General features: G+C 47.7%; 2 protein-coding genes and 1 long non-coding RNA gene across 6 annotated transcripts in view; 1 reads left to right on the top strand and 2 right to left on the bottom strand.

Moving 5' to 3' along the window:
- Positions 1 to 11,216, top strand: part of LOC126985441 (uncharacterized) — a 50,867-nt gene extending 39,651 nt beyond the window's left edge. For both annotated transcript variants that reach the window (XM_050840313.1, XM_050840314.1), the window contains 3 exons: positions 5,501 to 5,856; positions 8,892 to 8,990; positions 9,277 to 11,216. In XM_050840313.1, coding sequence (XP_050696270.1) covers positions 5,758 to 5,856; positions 8,892 to 8,990; positions 9,277 to 11,112 — 2,034 coding nt within the window. In that variant the 5' untranslated portion in view covers positions 5,501 to 5,757 and the 3' untranslated portion in view covers positions 11,113 to 11,216. The remainder of the gene's footprint in view (positions 1 to 5,500; positions 5,857 to 8,891; positions 8,991 to 9,276) is intronic.
- The window catches only part of LOC126985449 (uncharacterized), a 64,534-nt gene extending 52,608 nt beyond the window's left edge, over positions 1 to 11,926 (bottom strand). Inside the window, exon 1 of the long non-coding RNA XR_007738724.1 lies at positions 11,825 to 11,926. This is a non-coding gene — a long non-coding RNA (uncharacterized LOC126985449). The remainder of the gene's footprint in view (positions 1 to 11,824) is intronic.
- Positions 11,927 to 12,441: 515 nt separating this feature from the next.
- LOC126985439 (uncharacterized) lies at positions 12,442 to 19,675 on the bottom strand. Of its 3 annotated transcripts, none has more exons than XM_050840311.1 (6): positions 19,377 to 19,675; positions 17,583 to 19,167; positions 16,869 to 17,074; positions 15,730 to 15,883; positions 14,666 to 14,943; positions 12,442 to 14,525 (listed from the first exon to the last, which is right to left on the bottom strand). In XM_050840311.1, the coding sequence occupies exons 2-6, from the start codon at positions 18,579 to 18,581 to the stop codon at positions 13,277 to 13,279; spliced, it is 2,886 nt and encodes a 961-aa protein (XP_050696268.1). In that variant the 5' UTR covers positions 18,582 to 19,167; positions 19,377 to 19,675; the 3' UTR covers positions 12,442 to 13,276. The 3 variants fall into 3 exon arrangements, with proteins under 3 accessions (XP_050696268.1, XP_050696267.1, XP_050696266.1); XM_050840310.1 differs by having other exon boundaries at positions 16,869 to 17,077; positions 17,583 to 19,164; positions 19,377 to 19,605; XM_050840309.1 differs by having other exon boundaries at positions 16,869 to 17,077; positions 19,377 to 19,605.
- Between the last annotated feature and the right edge of the window lie 97 nt (positions 19,676 to 19,772).

A 19,772-nucleotide genomic window follows, 5' to 3' on the forward strand; every position in this document is an offset into this window, starting at 1 on the left:
GACAATCGATTACACAGTTTCGGAATCTCTTAAGCGATGGAATGCCAATAAGGATTCGAAGCCTCCGTACGCGACCTTGGTTTTTGTCATTTATAACGATCGACTGCGTGCATGGTGTTGGATTCTATTAACCGATAAAAGTTTGCTTCGGAATCTATACTGAAAGGAATTTAACTCTTTTTTTTTTGTCATGCTTTCAGTATCTAAACTTCTTTGTCTGTCGTTTTGTCTGTCTGTTTAACTGTCTGTGTATTTGTCTGTCTGTATTTGTCTGAAGGATGGGAGAAAAGGAAGGGAAGGGTATGAAAGATCAAGGAAGACGAAGAAGGGAAGGGAAGGGAAGGGAAGGAGAGAAAAGGAAAGAGAAAGGAGAGGAAGGGAAGGGAAGGAAACGGAATGAAAGGGAAGGGAAAGGAAGAGAAAGGAAGGAATGGGAAGGGAAGGAACGTTAAAGGAAGGGAAAGGTAAGGAAGGGAAGGGAAGGTGACTGAAGGAAAGGAAAGGAAAGGAAAGGAATGAAAAAAGAAATGAAAAGAGAGGGAAGGGAAATGAAGAAGGGATAGGAAATGAAAAAGAGAGGAAAAAGGAAAGGAAAGGAGAGGGAAGTAGAGGAAAGGTAAGGAAAGTGAAGATGGAGAGACAGGTGGAAAGAGGTAAGGTTAGATAATGCGAACAGACAGACTCAGAAACAGACAGACAGACAAAGGGGAAGTAGTGCAGGAGTATTGATGAACTGTCTTTAGATCAGGTTCAGGAGAGTTAGACGGCCGGACAGACAGACAGGTGGGAAGGGTAGATGGTGTATTGATGAGCTGTCTATGGATCGGTTTTAGAGCGGGCCAAGGACACAGACTGGTCTCAAAGGGAATTAGAGAGAGAGATATCTTTATTTTTTTTAATCATGATAGCGAAGAGAAGATAGAGAAAGGTAATAATGATGAACAGATGATAAGGATAATAGAGAGAGAGCTATCTTTATTTTCTTTAATCATGATAGCGAAGAGAAGATAAAGATACTAATGAGATAATAGTTAGAGAGGGAACTATCTTTATTTTCTTTAATCTATACAGCGAGAAGATAGAGAGACTGATGAAGACAAATAAGATAAAAAAATAATAATAATAACAGATGAGATGAAAACGATAATAAAAAGAGTTAGAGAGCGAACTATCTTTACTCTCTCTCTCTCTCTCTCTCTCTCTCTAATCATGATAGAGAGAGGAATGGAAAAGAGAAAGGAAGGGAAGGGAAAGGAAGGGAAGGGAATGGAAGGGATAGGAAGGGAAGGGAAAGGGAAGGGAAGGGGAAGGAAGGGGAAGGAAGGAAAGGGAAGGGAAAGGAAGGGAAGGAAAGGGAGGAAGGAAGGAAAGAAGGAAGGAAGGAAGGAAAGGAAGGAAGGAAGGAAGGAAAGAAGGAAGGAAGGAAGGAAGGAAGGAAGGAAGAAAGGAAGGGAAGGAAGGGAAGGAAGGAAGGGAAGGAAGGAAAGAAGGAAGGGATGGAAGGAAGAAAGGAAGGGAAGGAAAGGATGGAAGGAAGGAAGTTAGGAAGGGATGGGAGGAAGGAAAGAAGGAAGGAAGGAAGGAAGGAAGAAAGGAAGGGAAGGAAGGGAAGGGAAGGGAAGGGAAAGGAATGGAAGGAAAAGGAAGGGAAGGGAAAGGAAAGGAAAGGAAAAGGAAAGGAAGGGAAGGGAAGGGAAGGGAAGGGAAGGGAAGGGAAGGAAAAGTAAGGGAAGGGAAGTGAAGATAGAGACAGATAGATGAATAATAAAAGATAAAAATGATAAAGATGTGATGATAAAGATAATAGAGAGAGAGCTATCTTTACTTTCTCTAATCTTTACAACGGAAAGAAGATAGAGAGCCTGATACAGACGAGTAATAAAGATAATGATAAAGGTGAGATAATAGAGAAAATAGAGAGAGTTAGAGCGAGTGAGCTTTATATCTTTATCTTTATTTTATATCTTTATTTTATTTAATCATGATAGCGAAAAGAAGACAGATAAACTGATGAAGACGGAGGATAAAGATAATGATGATGATGATGATAATGGTGATGATGATGATGATGGTGATGATGATGATGATGATGATGATGATGATAATGGTGATGATGATGATAATGGTGATGATGATGATGATGATGATGATAGGGTACGTTTGGTCACTTACCGAAGAATGTTGAAAATTAAGGGTGGTCTAATTAACACAGGTAACACAGGTATTTCGTCTTTTACCTTTATAGCTTGTGGGGGGTGGAGGGTGGAGAGGGAGGGGGGGGGGGTGGAGGTGAAGGGCACCCATTGGTCAATAACCCAAGGCAGCTGACCAATAAGAAACTCTCGCTGCTATTGCGTGATCACACACACACACACACACACACACACACACACACTCACCAGTTGGCTATCAGGTTTTGCATAAATGATACGAGAAGTGATAAAATGAGAAAATAATGTGTTTATGCGAAATAGGAAGGGAGTAACTCACATACATACATACATACATACATATATACATACATACATACATGGCATTCATTATATAGAAATCATATTAAAAAAAAATATTAAGATTACGATAATTAGCAACATAAGATAGATCGATAGACAGAGATAGATAAAAATAGACAGATACATAGATAAAAAGATAGTTAAACCTAGAGAAAAAGAAAAGAAAAGAAAGATTAAGAAAAAATCGAAAGAATGCAAGAGAATGGGAAGGAGAGGGAGGAGGAGGAAGGGAGAGAGAGTGGGGGAGATAAGGAGGAGAAGAGGGAGATAAGAGAGGAGAAGAGGAGGAGGAGAGGAGAAGAGGAGGTGGAGAGGAGAGGTAAGCAGAGATGATGGGAGAGAGAGAGAGAGAGAGAGAGATTGAGAGAGAGAGAGAGAGAGAGAGAGAGAGAGAGAGAGAGAGAGAGAGAGAGAGAGAGAGAGAGAAGAGAGAGATCAATATCTTTGGCGGTCATGTAGACCAGAACTGAATGTTTCATAAAGAAGTGAAGGTTGTGTGTGTGTGTGTGTGTGTGTGTGTGTGTGTGTTGAGGCATAAAGCGCTTCAAGTATAATTCGTATATTTCTACTTATGGATGTAAATATGTCTGTCTGTCTGTCTATCTGTCTGTCTGTATGTATGTACGTATGTATGTATGTATGTATGTATGTGTGTGCGTTTTTATGTATACCCAGGAAGTAACCCTCAGCTTTTATCAGATTGTGACGTCACGAAAATTCTCGCTCCTGATTGGTCAAAACTTATAACTGCTTTGTCCCTATTGGCTAAGAGAAAAAAACAATACAAGAAAGGAATTATTGATGATTTTAAATTGAAGTTAAGTACTCTCTCTCTCTCTCTCTCTCTCTCTCTCTCTCTCTCTCTCTCTCTCTCTCCACAAGCTAATCTCCTCCTCCTCCTCCTCCTCCTCTCTTCCCTCTCCTCCTCCATCAGTTAATCCCACTTTGCTTCTCTCTCTCTCTCTCTCTCTCTCTCGTGGTTAATCCCTCCTTCCCTCCTTTCCTTCCTTTTCTTCTTTTTTTCCCTCCACTCTTGTTATCTTTCATTCTTTTCAACAAGTGCTGGCATGTTTTATTCTCTCTCTCTCTCTCTCTCTCTCTTCTTTTCTATTTTTTTCTCTTATTTTTGTATTTGAGAGAGAGAGAGAGAGAGAGAGAGAGAGAGAGAGAGAGAGAGAGAGAGAGAGAGAGAGAGAGAGAGAGAGAGAGAGATTTACATAGATAGATTTACATAGAAAATCAGACCACACAGACCCCATGGTCCAGACTTGGTGGTCTGTCCTTAAACCTAAGTGATTTTACATTAATCAGAAGACTCCAAAACGTTGCATTTCTACTCTAGTTGATATTAAGTTGAAGGAAGTGACGGTCGAGCTTATTTTTGAAGGAGTCAATCGTGTTACACTGGACAACTGATGGTGGAAGCTTATTCCATTCTCGCACTACAACGTTGGTGAAGAAAATTGCAGTCTGAATTTACTTGTCTACATCTGAGTTTTACGCCATTGTTCCTCGTGCAAAGTGTCATCGATCATAAACAATGTTGATCTGTCTACATTCGTGAAACCATTAAGTATTTTAAAACATTCGATCAGTTTTCCTCGGAGGCGACGTTTCTCAAGAGAGAACATGTTAAGGGTAGAAAGCCTTTCTTCGTAGGATTTGTTGCGCAAGGAAGGGATCATTTTCGTTGCCCGACGCTGAACACCTTCTAATTTAGCAATATCCTTTGCATGGTGGGGAGACCAAAACTGTACCGCATATTCCAAGTGGGTCTGACTAAACTGTTGTAGAGCGGGAGTATTACATCTTTATTCTTGAATACAAAGTTTCTTTTAATGAAGCCCAACATTCTGTTCGCTTTATTTGCTGCATCGATGCATTGCTGTGAGAATTTGAGGTTTGACGCGATTTTGACCCCCAAGTCTTTGACGCATTGAACGCTTTTGAGTTTAACGCCGCGCATTTCGTATTCGAACTTCTTATTCCTCGTTCCAACTTGAAGGACCTGGCACTTGTCTACGTTAAAGGGCATCTCCCATCTATCCGACCAAGCTGAAATTTTGTGCAAATCCTCTTGGAGGCTTTGCCTGTCTTCGTCAGTCAGAACCGAGTTACCAATCTTTGTGTCGTCTGCAAATTTACTAATGCGGTTATTGAGTCCAACATCCACGTCGTTGACGTAAATAATGAAGAGCACTGGGCCAAGAACCGAGCCCTGAGGGACGCCACTAGTGACAGGCGCCCACTCTGAGTTAAATCCGTCAATCACTACTCTTTATTGTCTGTTGCTCAACCAATTCGCGATCCATTGGTTTACTTGACCGTCAATACCTATTTGCTTTAAATTGTAAAGTAATTTATGATGCGAGACTTTATCAAACGCTTTCTGGAAATCAAGATAGACTACGTCCAGTGATTTGGTTACGTCATAAACAGTGAAGAGGTCGTTATAAAAGGTTAATAGGTTTGATAGGCAGGATCTTTTGTTTCGGAAGCCATGTTGTGAGTCCCCAATCAATGAGTGGCTTTCAAGGTAACTCACAATTTTGTCTCTAATTATGCCCTCAAGTAGTTTACCTACAACCGAAGTTAGACTAATGGGCCTGTAATTACCTGGTACTTTTTTGTCTCCTTTCTTAAAAATCGGTGTCACGTTAGCCTTTTTCCAATCTGAAGGGACGATGCCTTGAGAGAGAGAGAGAGAGAGAGAGAGAGAGAGAGAGAGAGAGAGAGAGAGAGAGAGAGAGAGAGAGAGAGAGAGAGAGAGAGAGAGAGAGAGAGAGAGAGAGAGAGAGAGAGAGAGAGAGAGAGAGAGAGAGAGAGAGAGAGAGAGAGAGAGAGAGAGAGGAGAGAGAGAGAGAGAGAGAGAGAGAGAGAGAGAGAGAGAGAGAGAGAGAGAGAGAGAGAGAGAGAGAGAGAGAGAGAGAGAGAGAGAGAGAGAGAGAGAGAGAGAGACCCTTAACCAGTATTCTTTCTCTCCCCAGTTCCTCTTGCTTTCTCTTGACTTGCGGTGCTGGAGGCGGAAGAAGCAACAGGAGGGGGAGAAGGAGGAAGAGGAAAGGCAAGAGGAAGACCCGGGAGTAAGAGGAGGAGGAGGAGAAGGAGGAGGAGGAGGAGGAGGAAACAGGAATGGCAGCAGAAGCAGTAGGGACGAGGAGGAGGAGGACGAGGAAGGAGGAGAGGACCTTGTGGTGAGGGGAAGAGTAAAGAGGAAGAGGAAGAGGAAGAGGAAGAGGGCAGAATGCTGGTCCTCGCTCTCGGCCTTGTGCTCACCGTTGCCCTTCTTCTTGCGTTCCTCTCCAGCGCGTTCATCTTCTTCATCATCCTCACCAGCAAACAGGTAAGGCTCCTCTTGATTTGCCTCTTGATTTTCCCCTCGACTTCCTATTAATTTCCTCTTGACTTTCTTTTTCATTATTCCTCTTGATTTGCCTCTGATTTTCCCCTTGATTTCCTATTAATTTCCTCTTGACTTTCTTTTTCATTTTTCCTCTTGATTTGCCTCTTGATTTTCCCCTTGACTTCCTATTAATTTCCTCTTGACTTTCTTTTTCATTTTTCCTCTTGATTTGCCTCTGATTTTCCCCTTGACTTCCTATTAATTTCCTCTTGACTTTCTTTTTCATTTTTTCCTCTTGATCGGCCTTCTGATTTCCTCTTGATTTCCTGTTGTATTTCTTATTCTTCGTTGTTCTTTGCTCTTGATTTGCCTCTTGATTTTACTCTCGATTTTCCCCTTGATTTCCTATTAATTTCCTCTTGACTTTCTTATTCATTTTTTCCTCTTGATCGGCCTTCTGATTTCCTCTTAATTTCATCTTGTATTTCTTCTTTTTTTTCTTTGCTCTTGCCTCTTGATTTGCCTCTTGATTTTCCCCTTGATTTCCTTTTAATTTCCTCTTGATTTTACTCTTGATTTTCCCCTTGATTTCCTGTTAATTTCCTCTTGACTTTCTAATTCATTTTTTCCTCTTGATCGGCCTTCTGATTTCCTCTTAATTTCATCTTGAACTTCTTATTCTTCGTTTTTTCTTTGCTCTTGATTTGCCTCTTGAACTCTTGAACCACTCTTGAACCAGTGATACCTTCTAGACCCCAAAAACTGCCAAAATTACCGACCTTCCATTTTTTCCATGATTTTCCTCTTACTCTTATTTTCCTCTTTTTACAATTCAAAGTCAATATTCAACAAGCAAAAACACTCCCGCTGTATTCTTCCTCTTCCTCTTGATTTTCCTCTTTTCACATTATCATATCACCAGCGGAGCACTAGTCTTGCCCTCGTCCTCTTCCTCTTGCTGTTTTTATTTCATCTCTTGACCTTCCTCTTTATCTTTTCTCTACAGCTTCCTCTTCATTTTCCTCACTAACAAACAAGTAAAGCGCTCCTCTTTTCCTCCTCTTGGTTTTCCTCTTAAATTTCCTCTTGTCCTCCCACTCTTCTCTCTTTATCGTCCTCTTCTCCTCCTCCTCATTAGCAAACAGGTAACACTCCTCTTTTCACCTTTCTTTTTTTATCTCTCTCTCTCTCTCTCTCCCTGATTATCACGTCTTTCACCTCCTTCATTCCCTCCCTCCAACCCATCTTCCCCTCCCTTCCCCTCCATCTACCCCATCTTCCCCTCCCTCCCTTCCCTGTACCCCCATTTTCCCCTCCTTCTATCCCATCTTCCCCTCCCTTCCCTCCCTGTACCCCCATCTCCCTCTCCCTCCTCCTCTCCCTCCTCCTCTCGTAACTCTTTCACTCCCCTCTCCACCTCCTCCTCCTCCTCCTTAACTTATTCTATCAACCATCCCTTCTCCTCCTCCTCCTCCTTCCTCAGATGCGCTAATTAACTCCGCAAGTGTGTGCACAGGTACAATCGCGACACACAGGTAATGCTGTCACCTGTGTGGAGCGGTATTGAGTGGACACACACACACACACACACACACACACACACACACACACACACACACACACACACACACACATACACACACACGGATAGAAAGTGGTGTGTTCGTAAATCAGGCTTTCTTATTCAGTATTAATGCATTTTTTTTTCTAACTAAAAACTCAAAATTTGATAGTTATTTATTTATTACGGTTTCTATTTTTTATTTCTTGCATTACTTTTGCTTCATATTTCTTACTTTCTTTTACATACGTTTTACACTTTTTTTTAATCTGGTTTTGGTGAGGCTTTTTCTTTGTGTGTGTGTGTGTGTGTGTGTGTGTGCACGCGGGCACACACACGGAGTACTTCATCCTCTGTGGACATAGTTTCAAGTGCCTCCTCTTTCTCCTTTCCTCTTTTTTTTATCCTCGAAGTCAAACGAGGGCAAGAGGGCGGCACGGCATCACAGCAAGAGGAAGGAAGCTGAAGGAGGAGGAGGAGGAGGAGGAGGAGGAGGAGGAGGAGGAGGAGGAGGAGGAGGAGGAGAAGAGTTGAGGCAAAGTACACTCCCTCCTGAAAAACGGGTGGGGGAAGGGGAGGGGGAGCGGTAGATGAGAGGTTCAATAATACAAACATTCCTCAAAAACGGGAGGGGGGGGGGGTAGTTGGGTGGAGCCGAGCGGTTGGTTCTGTCCTTGCGTCATCTATCCAAGAATTATTAATAAACGTTTTTGTCTCGTAACATTTAACTCCAGCTTTTCGTCTGTCTCAGTTTCTCTCTCAACGGCTTTTTTTTTCTTTTGTATCATCTTTTCCTCGACTTCCTAATTATTTGCTTCCTCTTTTACGATTATACTTTTTGTCTCACTTCTTGTAATCCAGTTTTTTATATTTCATCAATGCATGTTTTGTTATTTCTCCTCCTTTTTAATGTTTTTCTTGTCTCCTCCTCCTCCTCCTTTTCTTCTACTTCTTTTTCCTCCTCCTTCTCCTCCGGCTTTCTTCTTGACAATAAATATTTCTCATTTTCTTTTTTTTTCACATTTTTCCTCCCCCCGCTCCACTTCTATCTTTGCAACCCATTCTCTTTTCTCCAGATGTTGTTTATTCATTTACTAAAACACTTTTCTTACTTTGTCCTGCTTAAGTTTTTCAGGTTTTCATTTTTTTCACAGTAACGAGTGTTTTTTTTCTGAACTGAAATTTCGTTGAAGTATACATTAACTTTTTTTTTCATTATGCCATACATTCATATTCGCTCTCTTGATTTTTCTTTCCTCGGTAACATTTTCTTTCTTAAGTTTCTTCCTCCTCTGCGCTAAATACTCACAGCGGTTATTTTTTATTCTTTTTCCAGGGAAGTAATCTCGTCTCACCGATGATTTACTAACACTAACTTCCTTCCTCTTGTTTCTTCAGTTCACTAACACTTTCACCTCTTTTCTCTTGTTTCCTGACTGTTTACACTCTGATTTCTTTCCTTACATTCCCTCAGTACAAGAACAGCACCAGCCTGCTCCACCTGCAGCTGATGGTGGCCGGCGTGCTGCTGTCCCTGCTGTTTGTCATTTTCTCCACGCCTTCCATCATCCAGGTAAGCACGCACGCAGGTATGCACGCAAGTACAAGCAGAAAAAAACATGTGCACACACACACACACACACACCACCACCACCACCACCACCACTTGACGCCACTTACTCCCCCGCAAAGCCGATGGCCAAACACACACACACACACACACACACACACACACACACACACACAGGGACATGTTGGTAAAATGCTGAAGTGTCTTCAAAGTGCTGTTGTTGTTGCTGTTGTTGTTGTTGTTGTTGTTGTTCCTCCTCCCCGCGTAACGCCCCCCTCCCCCAACCCAGGGTCGATGGCTGCTGCAGCGATCACTGTGGGCAGAGGACACCTCGGGGGACGCCTCGGACCCGGGCCTGGACGCCAATGACTCATTGTCTTCCTCGGCGGAGCTGCAGCAGCAGGGCGGCGCCGGCAACACGAGTGGCGGCGCCGGCAACGCGAGTGGCGGCGGAGCGGCGGGGGACAGTCTGGAGCAGAGCGACGTGGTGTGCCGCATGTACGGCTTCCTGCTGGTGACGCTGCACACGGTGGCGGTGTGGGTTGTGGTGGGGCTGCACTGCGATAAGTACTGCGCCATCGCCACGCCGCTACGCTACAACCAGGTGGTGACGCGGCCGCGGGTGGCGGCGTGCTCTGCGCTGGCCTGGCTGCTGGGCGTGGGCCTGGCCGTGCCGCCCCTCGCCACCACCTACGGCTACACCTTCACCCAGGGCGTGTGCCTGCCCGCCTGGCACCTCCCGCAGGCCACCGCCTACACCTGGACGCTCACCTCCTTCTGCATCCTGCTGCCCTTCGCCATCATTCTCATCGTGAACACCCGAATCGTGCTGATCGCGCGCCACCATCAGCACCGCATCTTCTCCGCCATCTTCGAGGTCATGATGTCCGCCCAGGCCACCGTCACGCACCAGAAGAACCCCTTCGACATTCCCAAGAAGAAGCGTAAGTCTGTGTGGACAGTATTAGAGCAGATCGCAGCCTTCGTGGCCTGCTACTGCCCCTTCTTCTGCACGGTGGCGTGGGAGTCCCTGCACGCCCGCCGCGCCAACCAGTACTGGGTGCTGCTGGGCACGGCGCCGCTGCTGGCCGCGCCCCTCGTCAACTCCTTCATTTACGGCTTCAAGTGTAAAAACATCCGCAAGGCGTTCAGGAACTACCTCAGGAAGAAGCTCTACAAGACGGAGATGAAGCACGAGATCCAGGCCCGCATCCCCTCAGCCAGCAACTCGCGGCGGCCCTCGCTATCCTCTACCCTGGCCATGCCCATCCTGCACCGCTCCCTGCAGCGCCGCATGTCAGACTACCTCCTGCAGGACGCCGCCGCCAGCCCGGGGCCCAAGCTAGTACGCCGCTCCTCAGACCTGTCCTGGCACCCGCTGGAGGACGGCACGCCCTCCCCCACCCGCCTGCGTCGCCCCATGGACACCACCAAGCTGCCTCTCTCCGCCTCCTCCGACGGATCCCGCTCTCCTGCCAGTGTGTCCAACTTCCTGACGGTGCCCACCTTCGAGGCGGCGCGCTCCTACTGCCTAGGCCAGCAGCGCGTGCGGCTGTCCCTGTCCTCGTTAGACTCCGAGGGGAGCGTCAGCCTGCGGGACGACGATGTCGCCGCGGACCCACTGCACCAGCACCACCAGTATGAGGACGGCTCGCCCCTGCCCGTTGACCTGGACCTCGGCGTACCCAAGTCACAGTCTCTGTCCCTAGTGGCGTGCCGCAGCCCAGAGGCGCCGTCCGGAGAGGAGCGGACGGCGCCGGACAGTCAGACGCCTCTGCTGTGCAAGGCCTTCGAGCGCCCCGCCCGCAGCGCCAGCCTCAATTCCTCGTCACCGCATGTCCTGCGGACGCTGGAGGCAATCCTGTCAGTGCGAATCTCCCAGTCACTCCTGCGACGCGGCTCGGGCTGGGGCGGCTCCCAGGGCAGCCTGGAGCGGCTGGCCGCCTTCCTGCGGGACAGCCGCCGCCCCGCCAGCCATTGTTCTCCCTCCGCCCTGCAGCGCCAGAGGACCGTTGAGGACACGGACCTCAGTGTGCTCACTTTCATCACGCCGCTGCCCAACGGTAACGCCTGCGTGGCGCCCTGCGACAAGGAGCCCCGCGAGACGCCCCTGCTGGTGCCCTAAAGAGGGCAGCCCCCCCCCGCCCCGCCCCGCCCGGTGTTAGTGTAGCGTGTGTAGCCTCACCCACCCAGACACCACAGCTGACCGTGAATATATGAAGGTACTGAGCCGGCCTGTCATTAACCCCCCCCTCACCCCCCCCCCTCCACACACACAGCAGGAACAACACAGCCAGGTAAGGTAGCAACACCTGAGGGGCAGCGACTCCCCCCCACCCCCCCAAACACCCACACACACACAGCAGCCTGGCGGGGACGAAGCAAGGAAGGTAAGCCGATTCCGTCCCGACGCCCCGTGACGCACGACAAAGCTGTCCCCAACACAGGACAGCCGGCATCACAACTCCACGGAGACACACACACACACACACACACTCACATCTCCACGACAACATAAACCCCACAACAACAACAATAGTACCATTCTAACTTAATTAACAGGGAGCGAAAGTCAATAAAAAGAGATGAAGTATTGAACCAGGCCGCCGAATCGAAGTGAAAAGAATCCTAATTAGTTTTGGCTTACTTTCCTCCTCCGTTTATAGATCTTTAAGCAGCTGAAGAAAGTTGGGAAGACACACACACACACACACACACACCTGACTCAGCCTCTCGCCCAGCCCCACCATTCCTTTCCTTATTTCACCAAAGCCGCTTACATTCCCCCAACGCCAGTAACAAGTATATACAAACAATAGTCTTATGCTCACACTCACCGGGCCTAAAGGATGAAGAGAGGCTTGGTAACTGGAAAAAATCACTAAATATAAAGACTTTTCCGGAGGTCCTTCGTCCTGTGTTGTGGTCGCTTAGTAAACAAAACCACGTGACCGCTTGACTTCTGATTTGCAAAGAACTAGAGGTCTAATTCTTCTTCTAGTGCAAAGTCTGGACCATTTTCTTCATTTTTTCTGGATCTGAGACTCTGATTTATTGTTAACTTTATTCTCGGCGTTTATATATATATATATATATATATATATATATATATATATATATATATATATATATATATATATATATATATATATATATATATGAAGGGGACTGATTGATTGATTGATAGTTTATTGTTGCAAGTAAGGGGGTTGATTAGGGGGTTGCAAGCGCACACACAAACACACAGGCCTTATCATAATGTCATCAGTGGTCACCAACAGCAGCTTTCATCCAGTTTAGCCTAATGGTAAAATGACACTTCCTCGGCCATTAGCTAATGAGTTCACGCCTTCCACCAAAATGATCACCCATATGTTGCATAAACCCAACTTAATTTAAATCATTATTTCCTACACTTTCTTATCAGTTTCTCGTAAGGGGGAAAAATCTCATGTTGTGAAAAATATATTTATTGCAGTTTTCAACTATGGCATTATAAAATCTATAAAACATTGTTAGCAGACATGAAAAATTGCTAATTATATCTTATTTAGAGTAAGGAATGTATGATTGTATGATTCAATTATGATTTATTAAGTCAGTGATATCTATGGCACTACCACTTAATGATAGACTCTCTCTCTCTCTCTCTCTCTCTCTCTCTCTCTCTCTCTCTCTCTCTCTCTCTCTCTCACACACACACACACACACACACACACACACACACACACACACACACACAAAGTAAAGTCACAGGAGCCTCCCTGAAAACATATATAAAAGTAAAAAAAATCATTTTGATCAACATGCTTTCAATACAAATGAGAAAGCATAATAATTAAATGCCAGCACAAAATACCATACTTTGGGGGCCAATTTCATTACCCAAAATATTTTTACCCCCAGCAATAATTTTCACTATCATTACTTGTAGAATTCTTTTTGGATATAAGCTATAAATTTGTTTATGGCCACCAATCTTTTTCTTTAAGATAGTCTATCCCTTATTTTTTTCTTCACCTCCAATTTAGCATTGCTCCTATTTACTATCATTACAATTATTAAAATCATTACTTTTATTGTTGTTTCTGCTAAATTTCACTATTTTCAGCCCAACTATCAGGGATAAACGCTATGAGAGAATGAGAATGAAAAGAAAGTGAGGTAGCAAGAAAATGAATGAATGAAGGGTAAGGAGTGAGGCTTCAATAAGGGGGGAAGAGGAGGGTGCTGAGGAAGGGGTGAGGTGCCTAAGGGAGGCGATGGGAGTGGAGGGAGGGCGGTGATGGCTAGGAGGAGGTGCTGTAGGTCCACGTCTGGCTTGTCTCCGGCACTGTCACCTCCTGCACGTAGTAGAAGTAGGGTGGCAGGGAGAGGTGGACAGGGGGGTTGCCATCCTGAGCCACGGGGGCCAGGGTCTGGTAGGTGGGTGGGGCAGGGGCAGGGGAGGCCACTCCATGGGGCGGTGGGGCATGGGTTGGGGCTCGGGGCAGCTGTGACACGAGGGTTGGCACCATGCTTGTGGTGAGGCACTGCAGGGCCACCGGGGGCCTGAGCTGCCTGAGCCCCGCCGTGCCCCGGGGCTTGTTGGTGCCGTCTGCCCCATCCTTGTCCTGCAGGGTCAGGTCCGGCACCTCGGCGACACAGGGGCCACTGGGGGGTAGGGCTAGGTTATCCACTGTGGCAGGGTCCTGGAGAATAAAGGTGGCAGTAGGCTGAGCCACCTCACCCAGTGCCCCGCCCCCCAGGCCAGTGCCAGTGCCAGCTGGGGCCACATATTGGCTGATGAGTCCCTGCAGCCCCTGGTACACCTCCTGCAGTGGCCCAACCTCCTGCAGGGTGTAGGTGAGGCCCCGCAGTGTGTCCAGCTGGCCCCGCACCATCTCCGCCAACCCCGCCACCTCCCCTGCTGTGCCCCGGCCCATGTCCCGCCCCTCCCCAAGACTCCCCTGCTCAGACTCCTCCGTACAGAAAGTCTGGACAGCCTCCTGCAGGGTGGAGGCCCCCAAGGCATCATCACACCCCCCATCCCCATCCCCATCCCCATCACCCTCCCCGTCCCCTTCCCCATCCTCCCCGCGGGGCCGCCTAGACCGCCGCCGCTTCCTGTGTGGGGCGTGGAGGGGTGGCTGGTCAGGGGGGCGGCGGCGGGTGGCAATGCCCAGCTGTCTGCAGCGGGTGTAGACGAGGTTGGCCACGTCCTTGAGGCGCGGGTGGAAGGCACGGTCCTCAGGGTGGGGCGGCACGGGGTCACTGGCCATGGTCGCCTCGACATGCCGCTCTAGCAGCCTCTGGATCACCTTGGGGGCGGTGATACCCTCCCGCAGCAGCGCCACCACCTTAGCATCCACAGAGGGGTGGATGCCCCGCGAGTGGCCACGCAGCGGGTGATTGTGGAGGCGGCGCAGCGGCAGCGTCACGTGGAACAGCTCCTCCCGCTGGGGTGAACCACCCTGGACAAGCTCCCGCCGCAGGGCCTTCATGACGGCCTTGCGCTCCCCCGCCAGAGCCCCGGGACTCACAGCAAACCCCGGGTACCTGGGAAGAGGCCTCATTAGTCCCGCACACCTATACCTTCTATATCTTTTTTTGCCCTTGAGCTTGCTGAAAAAAAAAAATGGAACAACACGAGAAAAGTAAGAACAGATGACCTCAGAACGACCTTTGACCCAACTCACTTGACTATGACCTTGACGGTGATGCGGGCGGGGCAGGAGGTGAACCAGATGTCTTTGTACTTCCTCTTGGGCTGCTCGCTGGAGGCTGGTGGTGGTGGTGGAGATGAGTGGTGATGGTGGTGGTTGTTGCCTGTTGGTTGCTGTTGCTGATGCTGTTGATGATGATAGTCTTCACCACCACCCCTAGCTCCTCCTCCTCCTCCTCCTCCTCCTCCAAAGTCTCCAATCATCTCTCCCTTCTGTTCCGTGTTATTCTCTCCACTTCCTTTGTTTTTTCTCTGAAGTAAAAACAGATAAATTAATGATAGAAAAATAGGAAAATAGAACCAATGATAATAATGACCGTCTTCCTCGTCATAGTTAGTTAGTTCCTCATCTTTAATTAGTGTTCTCTTTTTCCTAGATTCACAAAATTTCTAGCTCAGTCATTGTATGCAAAAAAGGAAAGAGTATTAGTAGAGATACCGACTGACAAAGAGGAAGAAGAAAATGGGAACAAGGGAAACATGCACTAAATGAGACAAAAAAAGACAAAAAACACTAATGACAAGGATGTGAAAAAAGGAAAAATAAAGGGAAGATGAAAATAAGGAAGCAAGCAATACAAAAACAGAGGGGAAGAAAAAGGGAACAAGGGAAACACACACTAAATGAGACACAAAAAGACAAAAATCACTAATAGCAAGGATGTGAAAAAATAAAAAATAAAGGGAAGATGAAAATATGGAGACAAGGAATACAAAAACAAACAGGGGGGAAGAAAATGGGAACAAGGGAAACACACACTAAATGAGACACAAAAAGACAAACAACACTGATAAGCAAGGATGAAAATGGAAAAAAATAAAGGGAAGATGAAAATATGGAAACAAAGAATACAAAAACAAACACAAAAAACACCAATAAGAAAAGATGAAAAAGAAAAAAAAAAGGAAAAAATAAAGGGAAGATGAAAATGCGGAAACAAAGAATACAAAAACAAACACAAAAAACATCAATAAGCAAAGGTGAAGAAAAAATAAAATAAAAATAAAAACACAAATACAACACCACCATCACCTCACCTTCAGCTTGTAGTTCATGGCGAAGGCACACTTGAGGTCGTTGGAGGAGAGGATGGTGAAGGGCACGCCGTCGAATGATACCCGCTGGTGGTGCCACATGATGCGACTGGCCTGGCACTTGGTCTTGTGGCGCTGCTCCAGGCTGCTCGGGTGGCTGTCAGGGTGTGGAACAGGGTCAGACAGGGTGAGGAGGAACAGGGTCAGGCAGGGTGAGGAACAGGGTCAGGCAGGGTGGGGAACATTGTCAGGCAGGGTGAGGAACAGGGTCAGGCAGGGTGCGGAACAGGGTCAGGTAGGGTGTGGAACAGGGTGAGGAACAGGGTCAGGTAGGGTGGGGAACAGGGTCAGGCAGGGTGAGGAACAGGGTCAGGCAGGGTGGGGAACAGGGTCAGGCAGGGTGAGGAACAGGGTCAGGCAGGGTGTGGAACAGGGTCAGGCAGGGTGCGGAACAGGGTCAGGCAGGGTGTGGAACAGGGTCATTCAGGGTGAGGAACAGGGTCAGGTAGGGTGAGGAACAGGGTCAGGCAGGGTGAGGAACAGGGTCAGGCAGGGTGAGGAACAGGGTCAGGCAGGGTGAGGAACAGGGTCAGGCAGGGTGAGGAACAGGGTCAGGTAGGGTGAGGAACAGGGTCAGGCAGGGTGAGGAACAGGGTCAGGCAGGGTGTGGAACAGGGTCATTCAGGGTGAGGAAGAGGGTCAGGTAGGGTGAGGAAGAGGGTCAGGTAGGGTGAGGAACAGGGTCAGGCAGGGTGCGGAACAGGGTGGGATAAAAAGGGTGGTTGGCTAACGTTCTTATTCATGGTTCTATTTTACACTTAATGATCTGTTTATATATGTATTTGTTTGTTTTGTACTTTTCCCTCTTATGATAGTTAATATGAATGAATGATGGAAATTAAGGAGAAATAAAGTGCTTGAATCTCATAAGAAAAGAATTAAAAGGTGAATTATAAACCACACCCTACATTCTGCCCAAAACATATCCTTCACACACCCTAACCTGACTCAACACACCCCTCGACACACACTTCTTTAATATAGTCACACCACAACAAGGTTTTTTACTTGCTTTTCATCCTTAGCTCTAAAAAAACATTAGCCTCACCCGAATCCTACCCACACACACCCTAATCACACACCTCTTGATATAGTCGCACAACACACTGCGGGAATGTGCCTCAAGCGTCTCCTGCAACACTTCATTGGTAGCCGCCACGCCCACCACCCACTTCCCCTCCAGCACCCGCACGGAGGACAGCCGACGCGCCCACACCGGAAGCTCCTCGTCCTCACCAGCCTCAGCCGTTGCCACTTCTATACCCACTCCTGCTGCTACTGGGGCTTCCTGCTGTGTGAGTGAAGAAGAAAGGAGAGAAAGAGAAAGATGTAATTATTATTAGGGGTTTTGGTAATGGGAGAAATGGTAATAGGAGTGATATTAACCCGGTAGCTGCAGGGATCAAGTTTCTTATAGGCCCCTCTAAGCGAATTAATGAAAAAAATCATCACTCACGCAAACCATTTTATAATATATATTAATGCATTTGCGATCAGTTTATGCATCATCTATTTTAGGAGGTTTATTTCATGGCAAAAATTTGGCCCGTCACTTCTACCGGGTTAAGTTTTATTTTATAGAATTCTTGCTACTATATAATGTAAAAAATAACTAAAATAAAAATAAAAGATAAAAATTCATCTACTGGTTCCTCTCTCCCATCCTTTTCTTTTTGTAAAAAATATTAACTAAAATAAAAAAACGAGAAAACTGAAAATCTGATGAAATAAAAACTAGAAAATAATAAAATCATGAACTCCCACTCTCCCCATCTCCTTCCTCCCCAGTACCTCACCTCCACATCCTCCCCCTTGGCCTTTATCCTGGGGCGGGGTGGGGCGGGGGTGGGCCTCCTGCTCCGCCCTCCCGTGCCCCGCCCTCCCTCCACCTCACTGATGCTCTTCCACCTCTGTCGTGCCCGTTTCGCTGACTTCCTCCGAGGCCGCCCCATCTCCTCCCCATGGTCCTCCTCCTCCTCCCCTGCAGAGTCCTCCGTGGGTGGGGGTGGGGGAGGAGGAGGTAAGGGGGCAGAGGGAATCTGATCCACCTTCACTTCCATCCCTCGAAAGCTCCACCGTGGTTCGAATTCCGCCTTCGTCACTCCGTTTGTCAGTTTTATGCTTCCGCCACCCACCTGACTCTCTCTCTCCACCCCCCTCTTCCCCTGGGCAATCTCAGTGTAGCTCCCCAGTATGTTGCCGCCAGCACCACCACCAGCACGTGTCTGTGTCGCCCCATGCCCCACCTGTACCAGTATGGGCTGATCCACCAGGTAAGGGGGAGCTGGGGGAGCTGACTGGTGTGGGGGGGCAGGGGTGTGTGGGGGTGGGGGTTCCTGCACCACCACATTCCCCTGTAAGTCCAGCACCACGCACTGCGGCAAGTCGTCACCCCCCAGCACCAGCGCCCCACCTTCCCCCCCTGTCAGGACCTGTGGAGGGGGTGGAGGGACCTCCGCTGGGACCTGGATGCCCCCTCCCCCATGCCCTACCCCCCCTGGCACCCCTATCACCCTGGCCCTCACTGCTGTGGCTGGTGGGGGGTGGGTAGGGGTGGGGGGGCATAGGGAGGAAGGGGGAAGTGCTGGGCCCACATCCACAAACTCTGAGGGGAGGGGAGGAAGGGGGAGGGAGGGGAGGTCCTGCCTCCTCCCCACCCCTGGTCTCATTATCCTCACACGGGGGGGTGGGAGGGGGGGCTGGGGATGCTGGGGTGGAAGGGGGAAGGGCTGACACAGGGGAATGTCACCCTTATCGTGGGGGAGAAGGGGAGGGGCTGCAGTCTGCTGTGCCATGTCGCCCTGTCACCCCCATGCACAGGGTGAGGTTGAGGGGGCAGGGTGTTACACCTGTCTTCCTCACCTCATTAAGGAAGCGACAGGTGTGCTGGCCCCCCTCACCTGATCCATCACACGCACTGCACTTAATTATCCTTCACTTGTGTAAAAATTCATAAACACAAATTGCATTTTTTTTTGGTTAATGATCAATTCCATGTCAAAGTTTTCATTTCTTTTCAGCTATCAATTTATTCTTTATTAAACTTTTTACTTATTTTCAGTTAACAATTCATTCTTCGTCAAACTTTCCATAAACAATTCATCTTTTGCATTTTCTCCTTGATATGCTTCAATACTTTAATACAATACAGCAACGCATGGGTGACAGGTGTAGCTGCTCTTGTCTGTGGGTGATAATGGATGCAGCTGCAGTGGTGGTGGGTGTGGGTGACAGAAGTGGCTGGTATTCTCTAAGGGTGCTGGAGGATTGCTCAGTTGTTGGTGTAGAGTTCCCAGCCCAGCCAGCGCACATACAGCAGCAGAAGCACCACAAGGAAGGTCAGCGGCACCACCAGCACGTAATAGACAAGATCGAACTCTGCTGAAGAAAAACAAACTCACTCTTTCTACAGTGGAGGGGTCAGCGCTCCCCCCCACCCCCCCCCCTCTCCAGTCACCTTGATAAATCTATGGAATGGTTATCTCTCTGAAGGGCACGAGCAGATGAACAGACCAGATAACCAGTAAGCAGGGGGGTGAATCTCCATATTTACCAACAAGACAAAAACAGGTAATGAGTCCCTTGCTTACCTTCCATAGCCAGGTGACACGCCCTTCCCTTCCTGCTTAACTCTGGCTCCTTTAATCTTCCTGTGCCTCGCCTGTTATTATATTTATGCTGTGCTGAGGCTATGCTGAGGCTGTGCTGTGCTGTAAAGTGCTGCTGAGAGCCTCGCCTCAGCACTCTACGTCCACAGTTTGTTGACATACCCGAGGCAGCGGCGTTCGTGTCTTTATATTTTATTTTTTTATTTTTTGCCACTCCCAGACATTAGAAGCTTGTATAATCAACGTGAATATTAGTTTTTCCTTGTTCCTTATACTGTCAATATTTCAAAATACTGTCTACCTAGCTGAAAAAGGCAATGAAGGATATATTTATGAGGCCTTTGAGAGGATGAGAAGTGTATCCAAACAGTTACTAAG

The sequence above is a fragment of the Eriocheir sinensis genome, chromosome 59, assembly GCF_024679095.1.
Source record: "Eriocheir sinensis breed Jianghai 21 chromosome 59, ASM2467909v1, whole genome shotgun sequence".
Classification (NCBI taxonomy): domain Eukaryota; kingdom Metazoa; phylum Arthropoda; class Malacostraca; order Decapoda; family Varunidae; genus Eriocheir; species Eriocheir sinensis.